At 43.0% G+C, this 18,024-nt stretch overlaps 1 protein-coding gene across 9 annotated transcripts in view; it reads right to left on the reverse strand.

The window, feature by feature from the left end:
* LOC119501176 (A-kinase anchor protein 13) overlaps positions 1 to 18,024 on the reverse strand; it is a 128,271-nt gene that overhangs the window by 64,135 nt on the left and 46,112 nt on the right. For all 9 annotated transcript variants that reach the window (XM_037791353.1, XM_037791345.1, XM_037791332.1 and 6 more), the window contains 3 exons: positions 17,778 to 17,961; positions 15,368 to 17,510; positions 12,830 to 12,915 (listed from right to left, as the gene is read on the reverse strand). In XM_037791353.1, the coding sequence (XP_037647281.1) occupies positions 12,830 to 12,915; positions 15,368 to 17,510; positions 17,778 to 17,961 (2,413 nt within the window). The remainder of the gene's footprint in view (positions 1 to 12,829; positions 12,916 to 15,367; positions 17,511 to 17,777; positions 17,962 to 18,024) is intronic.

Consider the following 18,024-nt stretch of genomic DNA (forward strand, 5'->3'; position numbering starts at 1 on the left):
AGTTTCAGTTACACCACCATACTGAGGCTGTATTTGCTCCTTCCAGCCACTCTATGAATCCTGTTACTTTTATCGGATCAGTGAGAATAAACAGTCTTTTGGGTCATTAACATAGTCGACCTTGTCAGGGCTGCAAATAGCCATTATTTTCATTGTCGATTAATCTGTTGATTATTTTCCTGATTAATCGATTAGTTGTTTGGTCTATAAAATGTCAGAAAATGGTGAAAAATGTCAGTCAGTGTTTCCCATTCCATTCCCATGCCCATTTGGGAATGACTGCTCTATATAGAAGTTTTCATTGTAGGAGGCAGAGTCCGCCATTCCCACACGGGGACTCAAAATGACCGACCTACGCACTATAAGACAATGTCCCTAAAACAGAGACTGCTACAAATAAAAAGGGGAAAAGAAGTCCAAACTGAACTGGAGCACATACACACTGCAGTTTATTGAGTAAATTGGGGAACTGAGACAGAAACAAAAAAGAGACAAGTCAGAAGGTTAAAAACAAATCAAGAATCAACACGGAGGATGGATGAGTGAGTCCCAACCAAGCAGCAAGGTTGACCCTCCCAGAATGTTTTGGGGGTGAGGGGGCTGAGCTCAATTTCTAAACAACTAACCCTCAACTGTCTCAGAGTGCACTATTGGCAAGCCTGCTGAGACCAAGAGAAACACTGAGCTCTGTTGTCCAGGCCTGGGAGTGGCGAGTGTGCGTGTGTGTGTGTGTGACCATAAACTTTTGCATTCCTGCAAACACAGCGACAGGCACTTGCATACCAACTGGCACCGTCTACATGCACCTCCATCAGCCAACAGTGGTGTTGCATGCACGGACACTTATTACAAACACTCGTGCGATTTTTTTTCACTCGTCAAGTCTCACATGCACACAACGAAATCCCCTCCACACACACACACACACACACAGATGCGTGCACAGACAGCACACACAGGCCTTTTCTTTTCTCACAGCTGTGTTCAGATATCAAACAGAGCCCGCTGAGAGAGAACAAACACGCTGACGAGGAAAGATTAGCTGGTCACAGAGGGCGCCAGTACACACAGACACAAACACACACACACACACGCATAAGTGTATGCACAGGTTCCGCTCAGAAGTGAGATGATTGCCAGTGATTGCAACAAATTACCAAAGGCTACATGGCTTGACCTGACAGCAGCGCAGTGACAGCAGAACTTCAAATAGAAACAAAGGATCCTGAATAAAATACAGATTAAAGGAAACAGCGTTTTAATAAACTGTTTACACGCTGTGAGCCACCAGAGCTGCTTCGGTGTGCTTTGGCACCAATTATAATATGAACTGAACTCTGAGGCATGATGGGATATAAAGTGGATATTTCGCCCAGGGAGTAGACATGTGTGGAAGATCCAGAGACAGTTCAAAAAGGAGACGGTGCAGTGAGAGTCTCCTGTATCTGTGTCATGTAGGGCCTCGCCCTGCCTCGCCCACTGGTCCTGAGTCTATTACGTCCAATGGGAGAAGTGAACGTGAACACAGATTATGACCGATTCTTTCGTCCCATAGCCACCAAACTAAATATTGGACCCATTTTTCACAGGCCACATATCCTCCAAACATTCTTACACTAAAATGTCATTTTCAGACGGACAAATCAACAGAAAATTAACTTTGTTCCAGACCTTTCTCTGTCTCAGCAACACATTCTCGCTGGCCTTCACGTTCACAAACGCCCTAGCTAACTAATTATCGTAATGCTAAATATGGCTGGTAGCTGTGTAAATATCTAAAGCTAGCAAAAGAAAATATGAGCGCTGTCAAAGTTAACGCGATAATAATGCCTTAACGCAAATTAGTTTTAACGCCACTAATTTCTTTAATGCATTTAATGATTTTTAGGTTGTAGCGGGCTCAAATTCAAGATACTGGTATCATATGAAACCCAGAAAACCTAAGGAATCCTTTGGTACCAACCATGACATACTGGCTTGGCGCAAAGGAGGCTAAATAACGCTCCAAACCAATACTACATTTTGGCGAGGAAAAACTGTCATGGCCATTGTCAAAGGGGTCCCTTGACCTCTGATATCAAGATATGTGAATGGGGGCAACACGCCATAACCACGTCCACTTAGGCATTTCAAACCACTGGCAGAGCTTCATCCATCATCTTTGTTGTAGAACATCTTTGGCTGTACTTTCTCTTAATGCAAGTTATACATTTACTCATGTGTTTCCTTTATTTTGGCAGTGCGTTGCAGTTCATATTATTTGGTGAAATGGGACCTTGTGTCTGCAGAATAAAAGAATACAACTCAGTCTGGACAAAAAAAGAAGCAAACACAGAATCAACTTCTTCTTTCAAATCAAAATCATTGAGTTCAGTGACGGCAGTCACGGCAGTTACAGAAACCCCGAAGCTGCCACAAAAGTAATTTGCCTCTTGATTTGTACTGGACAAAATGTCCTCACCTCTTTCATCTTCTTTCCAGAAAGAAGCACTATGGATGAAAAAGTAGGGTTGGACATTTAGTCCAGTGCAAACCAAGAGGCACAAGGTGACAGCAAGTTAGGCCGCCAGCCACTTCACTCGTCAGCCAACTATGCATTTATCAAACAAGTGTTCCAGCCAGTTAGCAGGCCTGCAAACCAGCCAGTGAAAAGCTGACCCCGGCCCAGAGTCTGAACGGCCGAGAGCATATTTGTAGCGTCGGGGGAATCTAAACTGTACCCAGTAAAAACACATCTGGTTTAAAAATAAAAAGGCGGACGGGTCTGTGTACGCCGGGGCAGGCAGGACTTGGACGGCTGCCTCGTTTCTAAACAGGCAGGCGGCCAGAGAGGTTCCGCAGCATTGAAGGATGCCATGGCTGACTGAGCGACTGTTTCCAGTCAAGTATGTATATATGGTTTGATCCCTCAGGGGCGGCTGGCACGGCAGACCTGAGGGCAAGGCTATTCTCCGATGCACCTTGGAAGTACAATTCAACTTACCTAACAGGACAGAAGCAACCTGTCAGACAATAAACACAACTGCTACACAGGATTTTTTGGGGGATTTTATTTAACATTTTAAGACCAATTGTGAAATGCTTCCTTTATTGAAATCCTTTTCTCTAACCCGAGGTCAGAGGTCACGGTCAGTAACAGAATAGTACACAAGTGGAGCTGACAGGGCCAGGGTTTTGCTCAAGAACATTTCAGCACAGTGGAGGACAGAATTAATGTCTTTTTAGCCACTACTTGGATTGTGTTATTCATGACTTCCTTTGAGATCATCAGTGCAATAATCTTCATCATCAACAATATTACAAGTAAAAGGGGTCACGAGTCAGAGGTTGCAGCACCTTGACAACAGAAGGAAAAACTATTCCTGCGACCATAATACTATCAAGAATGTTAGAAATTTGCCTAAATAAGTGCTCAAAAAAGGAAATGATTAGTAGTTTGCCAGCCTGTTAGAAGTGCATGTTTGCCATCTACCTGCAGAATCACATGTGCTGGTATGTAGTGTAATACTATGTTAGTTAGTATAGAGGCTGATTCACAGTTACTGTACTTGGTAAGAGGAGTGATGATGTGTTTTGTGACTGCAGGCCAGGAGAGATGCTGGGATGTGAAACGCTGCTTGGAATGAAGTCATTTGGCCGAATGCCTGTTTCCATCCGAGGCCAGAGGAAACCGTTAGCCCGCCGCTGCCTTTTTCCCACCATCATATCTCTCTCACTTTTCCCTCTTCCGCTCTCTCTCTCTCACTTTCTCACACACCCTCTCTCTCTCATCCTCACTATTGCACCCCTCGGGTGAAAAGAAGAGCTGACATCAGGACCAAGTTTAGAAAGTGATAATAGACTAAAGAGAGGTGTTACATATACCAGAGCAATGCACTTCATAGATATTTTCCTCTCAGTACCTCCCAGTCTGCTCCGCTCTGCTTCTGGATGTCACAACCAGCAGACAGCATGACGGCCTACATGACGTACTGGAGGACATGTCAAATGTCTAAGGTTGTGTAGGTCATAGTTTAGTTTATGCGTGATACGTAATAGTCCAGCGTTTAGTCAATGGTTATTAGTTTAGATTAAAGTTAATACTCATCAAGCAATTGGGAATAGTTCAGTTTTGAGTCATTGGCTTAGTCTGTGTCTGACTAAAATGGAAGGAGTCTCTGTCTGTACGACTGTCCTATGATTTTCTCAACAAACGTTCATCCGATTGGCTTCACACTTGGCGGGTTTGTTGCCGAGGACCCAGGAAAGAAGTGCAGAATCGAGTACGAGCTCTTGAGATCTACTGGACATATTTATTAGTAGTGCGTTATGTACACACTGTGTGTAGTGTATTGAGAGGGTACCCATATTAACTGTTAAAACGCCAGTGGGGCAAGCTCACATGCACTAACATGCACTAAAAGCATGCGCGAGTGGCTCGGCTATGACAACAAAGCACAGAGAAGCTCTGATTACAACACACACAGAGGGAGAGTGACTTCATTCTCTGCTCAGGTAGACATTACTCCTCTGTATCTTTACATAACAATTAATTGTTTGCTGCTATATTAACACTCTAGATAACGAACTTAGCAACTGTTACTCCACTGAATGGCATGCTGGGTACAGCCTGTTCTCCGTCGATGTTTGTGAGCACATATACTCTAGCATTGCTAGGGGATGCAACTATGTCATGGCAGGTATATTACTCAGGACCAAAAGGAAGCGCAGTGTCGAGTGTGAAATTGTTTGGATGAGCGGTTCTCGAGAAAGCCGCAAGCAGCCATACCGGAGGCCGAGCAATCAGCTGTTTCGAACAGACACATTTTGAACGGGCACTGCACTAATTAAATCAATCCAGTCTTGTTTATTTGATGGTTATTAGCTTTGTTTAGTATGGATTCCAAGTTTTGTCCCCTTTATATTAGTCAAGTCATGTACATTTTTTATAGCCCAATATCACAAATACTAAATTTGCCTCAAGGGCTTTACAATCAGTACAGCATACACCCTCTGTCCTTAGCCTCTGGATTCATATAAGATAGAAGACTCATATAAGGAAAAACGCCTGGACGGAGAGACTGCAATAAATGTTGTGTGTACTGCATAGACTAATATAATGAAATTACAGTATGGACAACTTAGATCAGTGTTTCCCAGACTTTTTTATTCTGGGGACCCATTTTTAAAAGAAATGACAAACCATCTTTACCTAATTCACAACAGTCCTTATCTATAAATTGTGAGAAGAGTGAATTTGTGTGCTGACCATTTTTACTGCCATTTCTACATCACCTTATACTATCTTGAATAGGCAAACCAGTCATTTTTAGGAGATATCCGTTTGATAAATCACAAGTTTGTTGAGTTTATGAACGCGTTATTGAAAACAAATACACGTTAAATGTATTTAGGCGGAGTTAACAGGCCATCTCATTCTTTTCATTTCCTCTCATCAGTTAAACAAACAGAATGCACGCTAGCCTTTCATATTAGATTCAATGTTATAAGTAGGCTTCAATTATCAGAGCAATACCAACATTCAGGCTCTCTCATGTGGCTCAGTGGCTTACTGCAGATATAAATCTTAAATAAAAGAGGCAGAAGAAGAAATTTAGCAAATTGATTTGGCGACACTAATAAAATCTGCTGTATAGTTTTATCATAGTCCGATGACATTCACTCTTCTTTAGTTTCTCGTGACTTCACTGTTTTAGCTACAAAGAAAACAAGAGAGTCACAGTGGGGCTCTGAGCTAAACGCCAGCACCACGTAAGTTATTATAATTCATTATGAGGGGGCTTTTTTATGTTGATCCATTAAATTGTTGTTGAGATATTTCAGTCTGAACCAAACCGTCATGCTGCTAGCGTGGCTAAAAAAGTAGAGGCTGGTGATTTGATAAACAGGAGGGACAGAGCAGAACAACATCAGAAAAGAAAAAGAAAAGAATAAAATCAGTCTTAAGATCTGTATCATCTACCTAACTCTATGGGTTGTACATTTATAGATATTTTTCAGAGGCATCTATAATCATTAACATCTGATCCACTAATGAACTAAACCTGCATCAGGTGCATCATTGTCTAATGGAAGGGAACTTCTCAAAATTAAAACCACAACACGTCTTCCAACAACCAACAGGACCAACTAGCTGTCCTACAGCCAAAAGAAAATTCAGAGGCACAGTGGAAAAATGGCGTAAAGGATTCTATATATGTAGAGCCATTTGAGGCTTTGAATAGCACTATAGGGTGCTATAAAGATCCCATTTAGAAAGATCCCAAAGAACATCCAGTTCAATTGGTTTGACACATAACCTTTATGGTAGAGTAACAGGACCTGAGAGAGAGAAATGTCCAAACTTTAAACTGTGACAGGACATCAGTGGACTTTATCTTCTGTTTTTAGCTTTATGGTTTTTAAGTACTCGTCCTTCCAAGTACCCACCATCCTGACCAAATAATCCCAGAAAGACCTTAAAACTGTCTGAGCCTCATTAACTTTCATACAGTTATTCCACAGAGATGGATGGAGTGCAGGCATCCGTCTTGGTGTTACAAGCAGCATACCCATGCGCCGTACACCCAGAAACCACACTCCACCCCGAAATAATCAGCACTCTGTGTCTGGAGGGCCGCTATCAACAACCATGTAATCATCTCCCAGGGTGCAACACAGCAAAAACCCGTCACAACATCTCTGGCAGACGACTGCAGGTTTGCACAAACATGTCGAAGCACTTCGCTTGCACAGTTATGATTATGTTTTACTTCTGAAATAACTTTTTTTTTCCGGACAGCTTTTGAGAATAAGTGTGAACAGGCCTTTAAACACAATCTGTCTGGGGAGCTTAATGTGCTAAATCACTTCATGAATCTCTCTTTAATTAGACTTTAACTAGACTAGACTTTAATTTTATGTAATAATGTCATTATCTTTGACCTCCCTTTTATGGTTTACTTTTACGATTGCAGTCCTGCTTTTATATTTCTTACCTTGCTTTTATTGCTTTTGCCATTATTTTTTATCTGTTTGAAGCACTTAACAACAGTGTTTTCAAAGTCTCTGTTCAAATGACTGTTATTACTGTAGCAGCAGTAGCAGTATTATCATACCAAGCAACTTTTTTTTAAAGTATGGATAGGTAGCCTACCTTTATTAACACCACGTCTACAGCTCTCTCTCCTTTGGCACAGAGGCTGTACCTCCGCTTGTGTCGTTCGTACATTTCCCCTTAAATATCCAGAGCAGATTTACCAAACAGAAGAAAAATCCAGCAGGAACACAGTTGAGGAGAGCTGAAGCTGTCTGCTAAGCTTCACATCTGGCCACAGAGGCAGCCTTCTACCAGACTCCAGCTCTACTCCCTCCTTCCCTCCTTCCCCTCTTCCCTCCCTCCTTCTCATCTTCCCTCCCTCCCTTTTCTTTTCCTTTCCTCTGTCGCCTCTCAACTTCTCTCCTGACTCATGCCTTTGCTCTCTCTCTCTCTCTGTATTCTTTCTCTCTCTTTCTCAGCGAGCCTGTGAACGTCACTCTCTCTCATCCCGTAAATCAGCCAGCCAAACTAGTTCATTGTTACAGCGTGACAGATGACAGTGGGGCTTTATTACTTCACTTAATGTGATTCAACCATCACAATTTATGCTGTTGAGACTCAACACCCCCCCTGCTGGAGGAGGGTGTACTTGAGGCCACCCGTGAGGCGCCCTCTGGGTGTGATTGCACCTTCCTCAGATGATAGATATGGCAGCGCTGTAGGCGTAAAAAAAAAAAAAAAAAAAAGGTCTCACTTGCCTATTCATCCACGAGGGGCAGAGCTAGAATTGGACAGTTACTCACCAGTGCAGATTGCACCTCAGATTTTCCCCCGCATGTTGTCTGGCAATCATCCATACAGGGCGCACTAAGCCTGATATATTCAAATGCGGACACGGACGTGCACACATTTCTGTATATACACTCTGGGTGTCTGTGTACAAAGGCGTGTTCCCCGTGTCCAGATTGGGAAATGTATGTGGATCCTCAAAGCTACTCAGATATGTAAAGTATCACTTTGGCTTAAGAAGGAAATGAAAGAACTTTATTACGTAACTATAAACAGTTTCTCTACTAGGAAGAGAAAGAATGCAACTAAGGGAGAAATTGCTGCCTCTCTGCCACTCTCCTCGACAGCAGGTGGAAAATTATGTCATCAAGGCTCCGCAAGTTGTCGCGGTGCACCTCTGAATTTTTGTAACTATGCGCGGACTGTGTGCGCTGCGCCTTTCATTTCAAAATGGATACCTTCGAGGGAAGACTGGCCGAGCAGTTTCGCCTATTCAGACATCTCTACAACTGTTCATTGAGAGACCACAGGGGAACAATGGGGAACTTAAGCCGTTGTATCAATTTATGCTCTCGCCAAAGCAACCAGACTCCATTGAAAAAAACTGTAATTTTACCTCGCAGAACACGGTTGCTGGATTACCGCTGCCTCTAAAGTTAAACCTTTCTTTTAGGTGGCTAAAATAAGTTTTGCTGCCGGTCCCCATCCACAGCAGTACATTGCTTTGGTTCTGTTCGGTAACTCCTGTCTGTTTCTCCAAACTGGGGGCGTGCCGACCGTCATCTACTGTAGGTAATACAGTGACTATGGATAAGTGCCTCATACAACCTCACTTCAAAAACACCCAAACTGTCCCTTTAAGGTCACTCTTATCCATTAGATCTCTTGTATTAGCGTGTTCTTATGCTCCTTTATAAAAATATAAAAGAAATAATTTTCGTCACAATTTGTCATTATGATTAATGATGACAAACATAACAAGTAGGATATATTCCAATTATAAATGTGTGTCCACACCATCTCAAAAATCAGCCTGCACACTGTGGTTGAGCACCTCCAGTATAATATTTAGAGCCATGTAAACGTGTGCTAGTCTCTACAGTCTGTGGGTTGTCCCTGACATATGAATCCAGCCTTGACCTCGGGTCCCGCCCTCATTGTAGCTGGCCAGCAGCACAAAAAGCCATGAATCCTGGCAGCCATAAACAAATCAAATTCTCCCCTAATCCAAACAGTGACCTTCACGGAGCACCAGGTGTCTCAGAGTTCAAGGGAGACGCTGCAATCGATCCGTTGAACCAAATGAGCCACAGTGTTTGCACAGGAAATATAAACTTTGAATATAAACTGCTGTTTGGTGGATTGAAAACTCGTTCCGCATTATGAGGAGGTGAAACAGCATAAAAAACACACACTAACTCCCTCTCACAAACATACATAAGGACTTGTAACTTAATTTTTCACACTCTTCTCTACATTGTCCTGTATTCTTCAACAACCAATGGGTCAATTGTCAACTGTAGTAATTCATAAGACTGGCAGTTTTTAAAGTCCTATTCACAAAATATTTTGCATTAATTCTCCATATTCACATCTCATCTATCTTCACTGGGAGGAGCAAAGGAACTGTGCAGTGCAAGTGAAAACACAAATCTTATCGAGCTATAGGGGTTTGTGACACATTCATATCAGTGAAAAAATACTGAAATACTCCATTGTCTTTTGGTTTTTTACTTCTGTATTAACAGAGCAAATTATTCCTACAGATTCGGCCTATATAGCAGATCAGTCAAGTCAGAAAAAATACAGGGTTACTATATTATAAGTCTGCACAATTAATCAAATATTAATCATGATCATGATTTTGGCTTCCCACAATTAAATGGCTGCTGCAAGCGCACCCGACAGCGGCGGCCTGTGAAAAACGTTCCTGAATGTTGCGGCTGCAGTCCAGAGTAGAAGAGTAACATACTGTTTAATACTCGTTTTGCCCGTCATTACAAAAATGCACTGCATTCAGGTGAAGAAGAACCTCATTTTAAGTTTTATTTTTGATGCAAAGATTTGTACATTTGCATGAATGTAGCACAACATGGAATTGAAAGTGCAATAAAAATATTCTGTCCCTAAAAATGTATGAGTAATCGTGATCTCAATATTGATCAAAATAATCGTGATTATGATTGTGGCCATAATCGTGAAGCCTTACTATATTATGGTTCATATTGTTTGAATTATATTGTTAGTGCTGCCTTTTCTAGCCCTTGGCAGGATGGCAGCACATTTAGTAGGTGTTGCTGTGACTTCCCTGTTTGTGTCTATGTCGATATATATTCCATTCCACTTATCGAATTTATCTCATGCTCATGTCTTAAGGTCAGGATTCACAGCTGCTGATGAAAGCCATGGTATAAGAGCACTATGAACATATATATACAACTATATTCTAAAATATGAAATGCAGAAGATATATGTAATATATGCTGAATTAACCAGCACTAAATTATCTGCAGTCTTAATAGCTTACATTTTGTCAAAACATTGACACACTCTTTGTTTAATGACTTCATTAACCTTTCATCTCATTTCGGGCTGCTAGTTGTTGCTGCTGACATTTAGAGTCTGTTATCCAGTCGGTTTTATTCTCTGCGGGAGTTTTAGAATCCTCTCACATTACAAACTGTTTCACATATTATGGTATAAGTGTAATATGAATCATGATGGTTGTTCCAACGATAGTTATTATTCTTATAAAAGCGTTTCACACACTTCTAACACATCTATATATTACTATGATTCAAATAGTGTAAAGTAAAATGCAAAAAGATAAGTTCTGAGGATGCATCTGCAGTAACTTCACAGTTTGTTCAACACCAGCATGACTCCAAATTGCCTGCTCATCATAGAAATTACAGGAGATTTCAACGGGATCAAATGGCAGGTCATTAAATTCTCCCTCTGGTCAACAGGGGAAAAACTCCAATGACGCCATTGAGGCTACATCGCCCTCTGCTGGCGACCCCAGCCTCCTGCAGACTGTGTGTGTATCCTCCTGCAGTCAAACATCTGGCATTCAAAACAAGCCACTGACCTAGACCGCAACCCAGGAATAAGCAGAGCCACTCCAGTCTATGGCTGCTGAGGAATCTGTCAGTCAGCAACATTTTCAGAGTAAAGCCTCGTGTACTGAACATCACATCCGTGTGCTCAGTGGCTGAGCTGAGGCGGTAAATGAACTGCATAACATGACTCCCACAGGATGAGGGAGGGAGGGAGATCCTGTTGGATTCTACAGTCAAGTAAATGTAAATAAATGAGGTCAACAGGTAATATAATTCTTGTTGAATGACTGCACTAACCAAAAATACAAAAAAAAACAGACTGCAAGTCTCAAATTTTACTCAGGAAGTAAAAATGTTCCAGACGGCTTTATTACTGAACTCTCTGCTAATCTCTAGTTGGCACATCATGCAGCTTGTAAGCAAGTTCCTCCTTTCCTTCTACACCAAAACTGTTGGCGTACTGTTAGAGAAATTTGGCAGCTCCTGGCTATTCCTACCAAATATCATAAAAAGAGTTCAATTTTTAATAAAAATGCTAAATGCTGTTAATGTTTAAGCAAACAGAAAAACTTTGATTATTCTGCACTAATGGCCTGTGTGTACTCTAGGTACATTCCACATAATAACTTATGTATGTTTATATTCATGAATATTTCTCATTAAATTCTGCAGATGAAAAGTGCAAGTTTAACTTTGCCCTAAGTCTACAGATGCATGGCTTTTACAAAATGGTTAACAACGGAAATCAGTCACACGTCCATAAATTGAGCACTGGATTGAAATCATGACACAGCAACACATTACAAGTTATCAATTAGTCATATTCAGACTCTCACTATGATCTTGTCTTGTAACATGTTCAACATGTATACTCAATGTACCTGTCTGATAAAACCCACTGTATGTCACGCAAATTCGTTTGAACACCACAATTTGCGATTTTTAGGTTGTAGTGAGCTCAAAGCTAGAGTGAAGATACTGTCGAAGGAGGCCAAATAACGCTCTGAACTTGCGCTAAATTTTGGCAAGGAAAAACTGGCATGGCCATTTTCAAAGTGGTCCCCTTACTTCTCATTTCAATATATGTGAAGGAAAATGGGTTCTATGGGTACCCATGAGGTCTCCCCTTTACAGACATGCCCACTTTATGATAATCACATGCAGTTTGGGGCAAGTCAGAGTCAAGTCAGCAAACTGACACACTGACAGCTGTTATTGCCTGTTGGGCTTGAGTTTACCATGTTATGATTTCAGCATACTTTTTATGCTAAATGTAGTACCTGTGAGGGTTTCTGGACAATATTTGTCATTCTTTTGTGTTGTTAATTGATTTCCAATAATAAATATATACATACATTTGCATAAAGCAAACATATTTGCCCACTCCCATGTTGAAAGGAGTATTAAATATTTGACAAATTTACCTTTAAGGTACATTTTGAACAGAAAGGATCTCTTGATGTAAATATTTGTCACATTGCCTTAACTGCTAGACTTTTTACAAACATAAAAGACACAAGGTTTACCCGCTATATTAACAGTGAAGTTGAGAGTAACTTGAGATTTTTTTTTGTTCAGAATAAATCTTGCATCTTGATGGAATTAATCAAATTCACAGACCCTTTTCACAGCAGACATATTGACTTGTCATAGCAGGAGGAGCACAGTTGGATCTAATAGCATTGCAATTAAGGATGTTTTTAGTTACCCCTGTGTTTGACAAGTCAAAATATCTGCTGTGAAAAAGGTCTATTCAACTTTAGTTTCCCGTCACACTTCACCCCTGAACAGGTAATGACTCAGGAACTGAGCTCAGTCGCCTGATTGTTCACAACATCTTTGTGCCAAAGGTTGCTTTGGGTGTTTCAAAGAGTTTGGCAAACAATGACTCATCCAGGACTCATGTTAATCAAACCTACAACAAAGCAGAGCTTGATATCAGACAACAGTAGAGACTCACCATGGAGAAGTCTGTTTCCTCTGAGGGGCCATTTTCTTCCTCCCCTGCACCAATTACAGCCTCTTCAGACATGATGACTTCTACCTCTGGAGAAATGCACACAACACAATGCAATCAGTCCAATAGCAAATCCTCCAAATACAGGAATCAATAACAAGTGTTTAGAGCGAAGGGAAGTGAGACTTGTCTATCCTCACTGCCGACACACTGAGGAGTTTGACTGCGTAGTGATGTAGCAGCTTGGGTCTATAGTTATTTATGTGCTATTACAACTTTCCTGAAAGGAACATTTCCCATCAGGACAAAAACCATTTGAATGTAAAATATGTATGATTGATTGATTGATATGAATTAATTATACATAATCTTTGATTATAAAAACAGAAACCAAGTAGCCCATTGGTGGTACTGTATGATTATCTGTGATGGATTAAAGGAATACATCTTGGAAGGCTTGTGTAAGTCAACATGACTGCTAGAGGGAGTGGAAAAGTCTCAGAAACGACTCTCCTTAAAAAAGAACCACTTCTGACTTTCTTGTGTTTTTAAAGGTGCAGTGTGTAGGATTTGGTGTCATCTAATGGTGTGGTTGTAGATTGCAACCAACTCAGTACGCCTCCGCTCACTCCTCCCTTTCCAAGACTGCGGTAACGTCAAGGAAGGTGTAAACAGGAGATGTCAAGCGTCATCAGCGTGTCATATCATTAGGGTGCAACACATGCGCAGTAAAATTTGGTCTGCACTCGCCGAAATTGAGCCACTAGCAACGCACGACCGCAGCTCCAGTTACACTGCGTATGTGTCATACCCCATAGCTCAAGATCGTGTCCCAGCCTCTTTCAATAAGCCTTGGGTAACGTGAGCCGCTGAGTGCAAAGCCGTGGTAATGCCATTCGCCTCGCTCAGAGACTATCCTTACCATAATAACACTACCGCCTTGTTTACGCATACCTTTGTGTACGTATGCGAGTCAACTGGAAGTTCATTCATTCCTATGGGAACCCCATAGTGATCTCTGAGGTGTTTGCAAAACTCCTCCTTCTGTTTTTGTTTTTTTTGGTCCGTAATTTGTCTTGAGTATGTTGAAAATGTTCAACGTCTCTCCCATATCTGTCGTGGTGTTTCTATCAATTAATGCATTTCCTTGCGTTGAACACTAGGGATTGTAATTCGTATACTATACAGATTTATGGACCCAAAAGAAAGCCTATGGAAACGAGGCGTACTTTAGGAGCAACGGAAGTCAGACGGCTGCTGGCGGTACCACGGTTTTGCACTCTGCGGCTCTCGTTACCGCAGTTTCATAAGCGTGTTGGAGAAATATGGTGGCCATCAGGTAATGTAAAAATGCGAAAGGCTCTCTCTAGAGCCAGTATTTGGTTTGTCCGTTCTGGGCTACTGTAGAAACATGGCGGAGCAACATGGCAGACTATGTGAAGAGGACCTGCTCTCTACGTAGATATGAAGAGCTCATTCTAAGCTAACGAAAACACAACGATTCTCAATTTCAGGTGATTATACACTAATGAAAAAACTGTTATGAATATTATATTCCATTTCTGCTAATAGATCCTCTGAAATGTGACATACTGTTACTTTAAGCATCCACTAGAATCCATTTTGAATATTCACGTCTTTATTTCCAAACCGTGAAACAACAGAGAGCTTGTCTCTGATCTACAGTATGATGTTACCTGATGCTCGGCCACTGTCAGGCTGTAAATATATCCCCTTGTTCATAATGACACCCCAGTCTCTGCGTGACGCACAGCACCAACCTTGCCCTTGACCTCTCTTTATTGGACTTGGGTCCAGTACAATTATTCCTGATGAGTGAAAATTGCCGACAGAGGAGTGCTGGAAGTTCACTTAGAGAAGAGAGAGAGACTCTGCTGGCCTCACTTCCTGCTCCACACTCACATCAGCTGGCTTGTGTATGTTTGCTTTAGAGAACCCAGCCTTCTAGCTGTGCGTCTGAGCCTCGGTCACATGCACCGGTAATGTGACTGTGACATGCAGTATGCTGTTGCCAGAGTGTGCCTGTGTGCACGAGATGAAGACTAACAGAGAACATATGAATATAAAAAGAAATGGCATGGCCTAAGGTATCAAAGATATAAACCGGCTCATTGTTTCCGGTTATGTAACATGTCACAATGCCTCCCAAAATCATTGTGCCATTGTCATATTTTAGGGAAAGTCTATTTCTTGTTTTAATTAAAAAATGAAATCCTGAAAGCTAAATCGTCATTAGAAAGACAATTAGCAGCAAATCAGCAGAAAGCCAAAAGCAAAGGATGTCTTCATAACAGCAATATATCACAACAGGATGTCACACAAAAACACTATTATGGTGAGCTACACTGCATTTAGCTTTGCAGAGCTATTCCCATTAATCACCAGAGGAAGGCTGAATCTGATTTAGCGTATTTGTTTAAGGATAAGACTTTGACAAACATATTGCCCCGTGATGTATGTGAGTGTGTGGAAGCAGAATAAACTTGAACTGAAGCTGAAATAAATCAGTATTTTGCCCACCTTGAACTGCACCGTTGTGGCTTTGTGATACTCCATCCACGGCGTCAGGAGTCTTTGGAGTTTCAGTCGTCTCATTCTCAACATGAGGCCCACTGGTTGCTTCGTTGTTTGGAGAAGGGGGATCTACTTCCAAGGCATCTGAAAGTGGAGCGACACCTTGTGACGAAGATACACTGATCTTATCCTCTGAGTGCCGTAATCCCTCATCAAGTGACCTCTCATCTGCTGTCATCTCTGAATTATCCTGTTTAGGTTGCTGTAGCACCAACTGCACATCTCCACTCTTTCCAGCTGCAGATTCATCACCGGTCTCTGCTGACTGATGGTCTCCATCAACAATCACTTCACTTTCTCCTCCAACAGATGGACTATGTTCAAATAAATCTCTACTGGTGACCTCTGATGCTGAATGCCCAATCCCTGCATTCACTTCAGCGCTGTCGGCCTCTCTGCTTTCACCTCCATCGACCTTCATCACGGGAGCGTCCCCGCTCTCTGACAATGCTGGACTCAACGACAGATCCTCTTTGGAAAGTTCTGGGGCGAGTTTGTCTCCTGTCCCCTCAGAATTCAAAGCCTCCATTGTTTGGCGGCCGGGTGACAGTTGCGATTCAGGCTCAGTGCCAGTCTGGCTGCAGTCTGCACTGACAGTGCCCGGCTCCAAGGGGAGCCCTGCGTCCACGGTTAGTGCGAGTTCATTGCTTTCACCAGGTTTTGAATCATTTGGTTCCTCCATCTTGAATCCTGTTTGAGGACAGATTTGAAGCAACTCCTGATCCTCTATACTGGCATCGTCCTGAGTGGGGTGGAATATGTCTGTCGTGGAGCTTCCGACTGATTTGAAACTGCCGTCATCGTCGCTGGAGAGGCCGTGGGTCGTCCCTGAATCATGATCTGCGTGTCTACTGCTGGAGCTGGGCGTCATTTCAGGTGACGGCTCAGGTGATGGATTTGTTTGTAAATCTTCCATGGAGTTACCAGCAGTCCGACAATCAGCTCTATTGGCAGGTTCGTCCACAGGCAAACTTTCAACACTGTGTCCAGGTTGAGGTTCAGCCATGTCTTCACCATCTAGCTCTTCACCACTTGTTGCTCCAGTACAATTCACAGAATGACAGCCAGTTTGTGGAGCCGAGCCCCACTGCTGCTCCGTGGTGTAATCCCTGCCAGCTGTTTCCTGGTTTTGTTCCATGTTGTTTATGTCTGGTGGAGGTTCCCCCTCGTGGAGGCCTTCTATCAAGAGACGTGGAGCAGCAGATTCAGGCTCCTTGATTACATCACCGCAGTCTGTCAGCGATGGGTTGGGAAGGTCCCCTGGGGTTGATACAGTGTCTGTTAACCCCTCACTCTCTGTTTTCTCCTCATCTAAAGAGAGTCCGTCGCAGATCTCCTGGCTAAGTTTCCCACTTGTTCCTCCTTCCTGACAGCACTCCTTCATTTCAGAATCAGAGGCGTCAGATACTGAGCCCTCTGATGACGGAGATTGGCCCATGATCGAAGCTTTTGTGTCTCCACCGGGCGTTATTAGCTGTGCCGACTCTGAGTTGGTCTCCTCCTCCCTCCTTCTAGCTGTGCTGTCCTCTGCTTCCTGCTCTGATCTGTCTTTTCCCTTCGTGGTCTCCTGTCCTTCCCAGATCACAGCCTCTCCTCTATCAGTTTCCTCTGCCTGTTTATCACAACCTGCTGGTGGTGGGATTCCCACAGTGAGGATCTCCCCTCCTTCCCGGCTCTGTGCTCCTTCACTCCTGTCACGCAAACTCAAAGTCTGGGTGGAAACAACAGGCTGCTCCCTTCCCTCCTGCTCCGTTTGGCAGTAATCTCTCCCAGTGTTTGAACTGAGACACACCCAGTCCGCTGGGGGGCCGAGGCCATGCTCCTGGGGCCGGGTTTCTGACGTTGGTGAAGTCACAGACAAACTCCAGTCTCTCTCTGCGTTCCCACTCTCACCATGTCCACAATCACTGTTGCGGCTTTCCACTGAGCAGTTTTCCACCCAGCTCCCTCCTGTTGTTGTATCCAGGCACTGTGATGCTGTAGCAGGCAGCTGTAGTCGCTCCAGACAGGTTATCTCTGTTCCTACTCCATCACAACATTCAGCAGCCGTGTGCAGGGAATCAAACTTCAGCTCCACTACAGAAACTCCCTGCAGAATACAGAAAAGGAGGAGGATAAACGTTAGCTTTTCCCCTCAGTGAAACCAACAGAGCAGCTCTTTAGTTCTTATCAATCGCCAACTCTGTGATTGCATAAGGTGTTCCACCGGTTATACAAACGAAGCTTGAAGGTTAAAAAAAATGAGGGCAGTGAAAAGACAAACAATTCAACAATGTTCAGCAGCAGCGGAGCTCCTGGATGAAGTCAACGTGAGTAGAGATAGCGTGCTAAAAAGGCAGTGTGCGGCGTGACTCACCTTGGCATGGAGATGGCATATCAAGTGCAGCAGCTGCTCCACGCTCCTCTGAAGGGTCGGAGGGTTGTGGCCGAGGTTGTTTCTCAGCGTCAGAGTGTGTGTGTTCAGCGCGGGGAGGTGGCAAACTACCCGGGCGTCCGTAGGCACCAGCTGGACAGTCTCGGTCCCTTTGTCCGTCTCAGCCCTGCCGTGAAATAAACACTTAGATCATCCCGAACGGCCCTTCAGCGTGATTGGCTAACGCGGC

The sequence above is a fragment of the Sebastes umbrosus genome, chromosome 2 (genome assembly GCF_015220745.1).
Source record: "Sebastes umbrosus isolate fSebUmb1 chromosome 2, fSebUmb1.pri, whole genome shotgun sequence".
Classification (NCBI taxonomy): Eukaryota; Metazoa; Chordata; class Actinopteri; order Perciformes; family Sebastidae; genus Sebastes; species Sebastes umbrosus.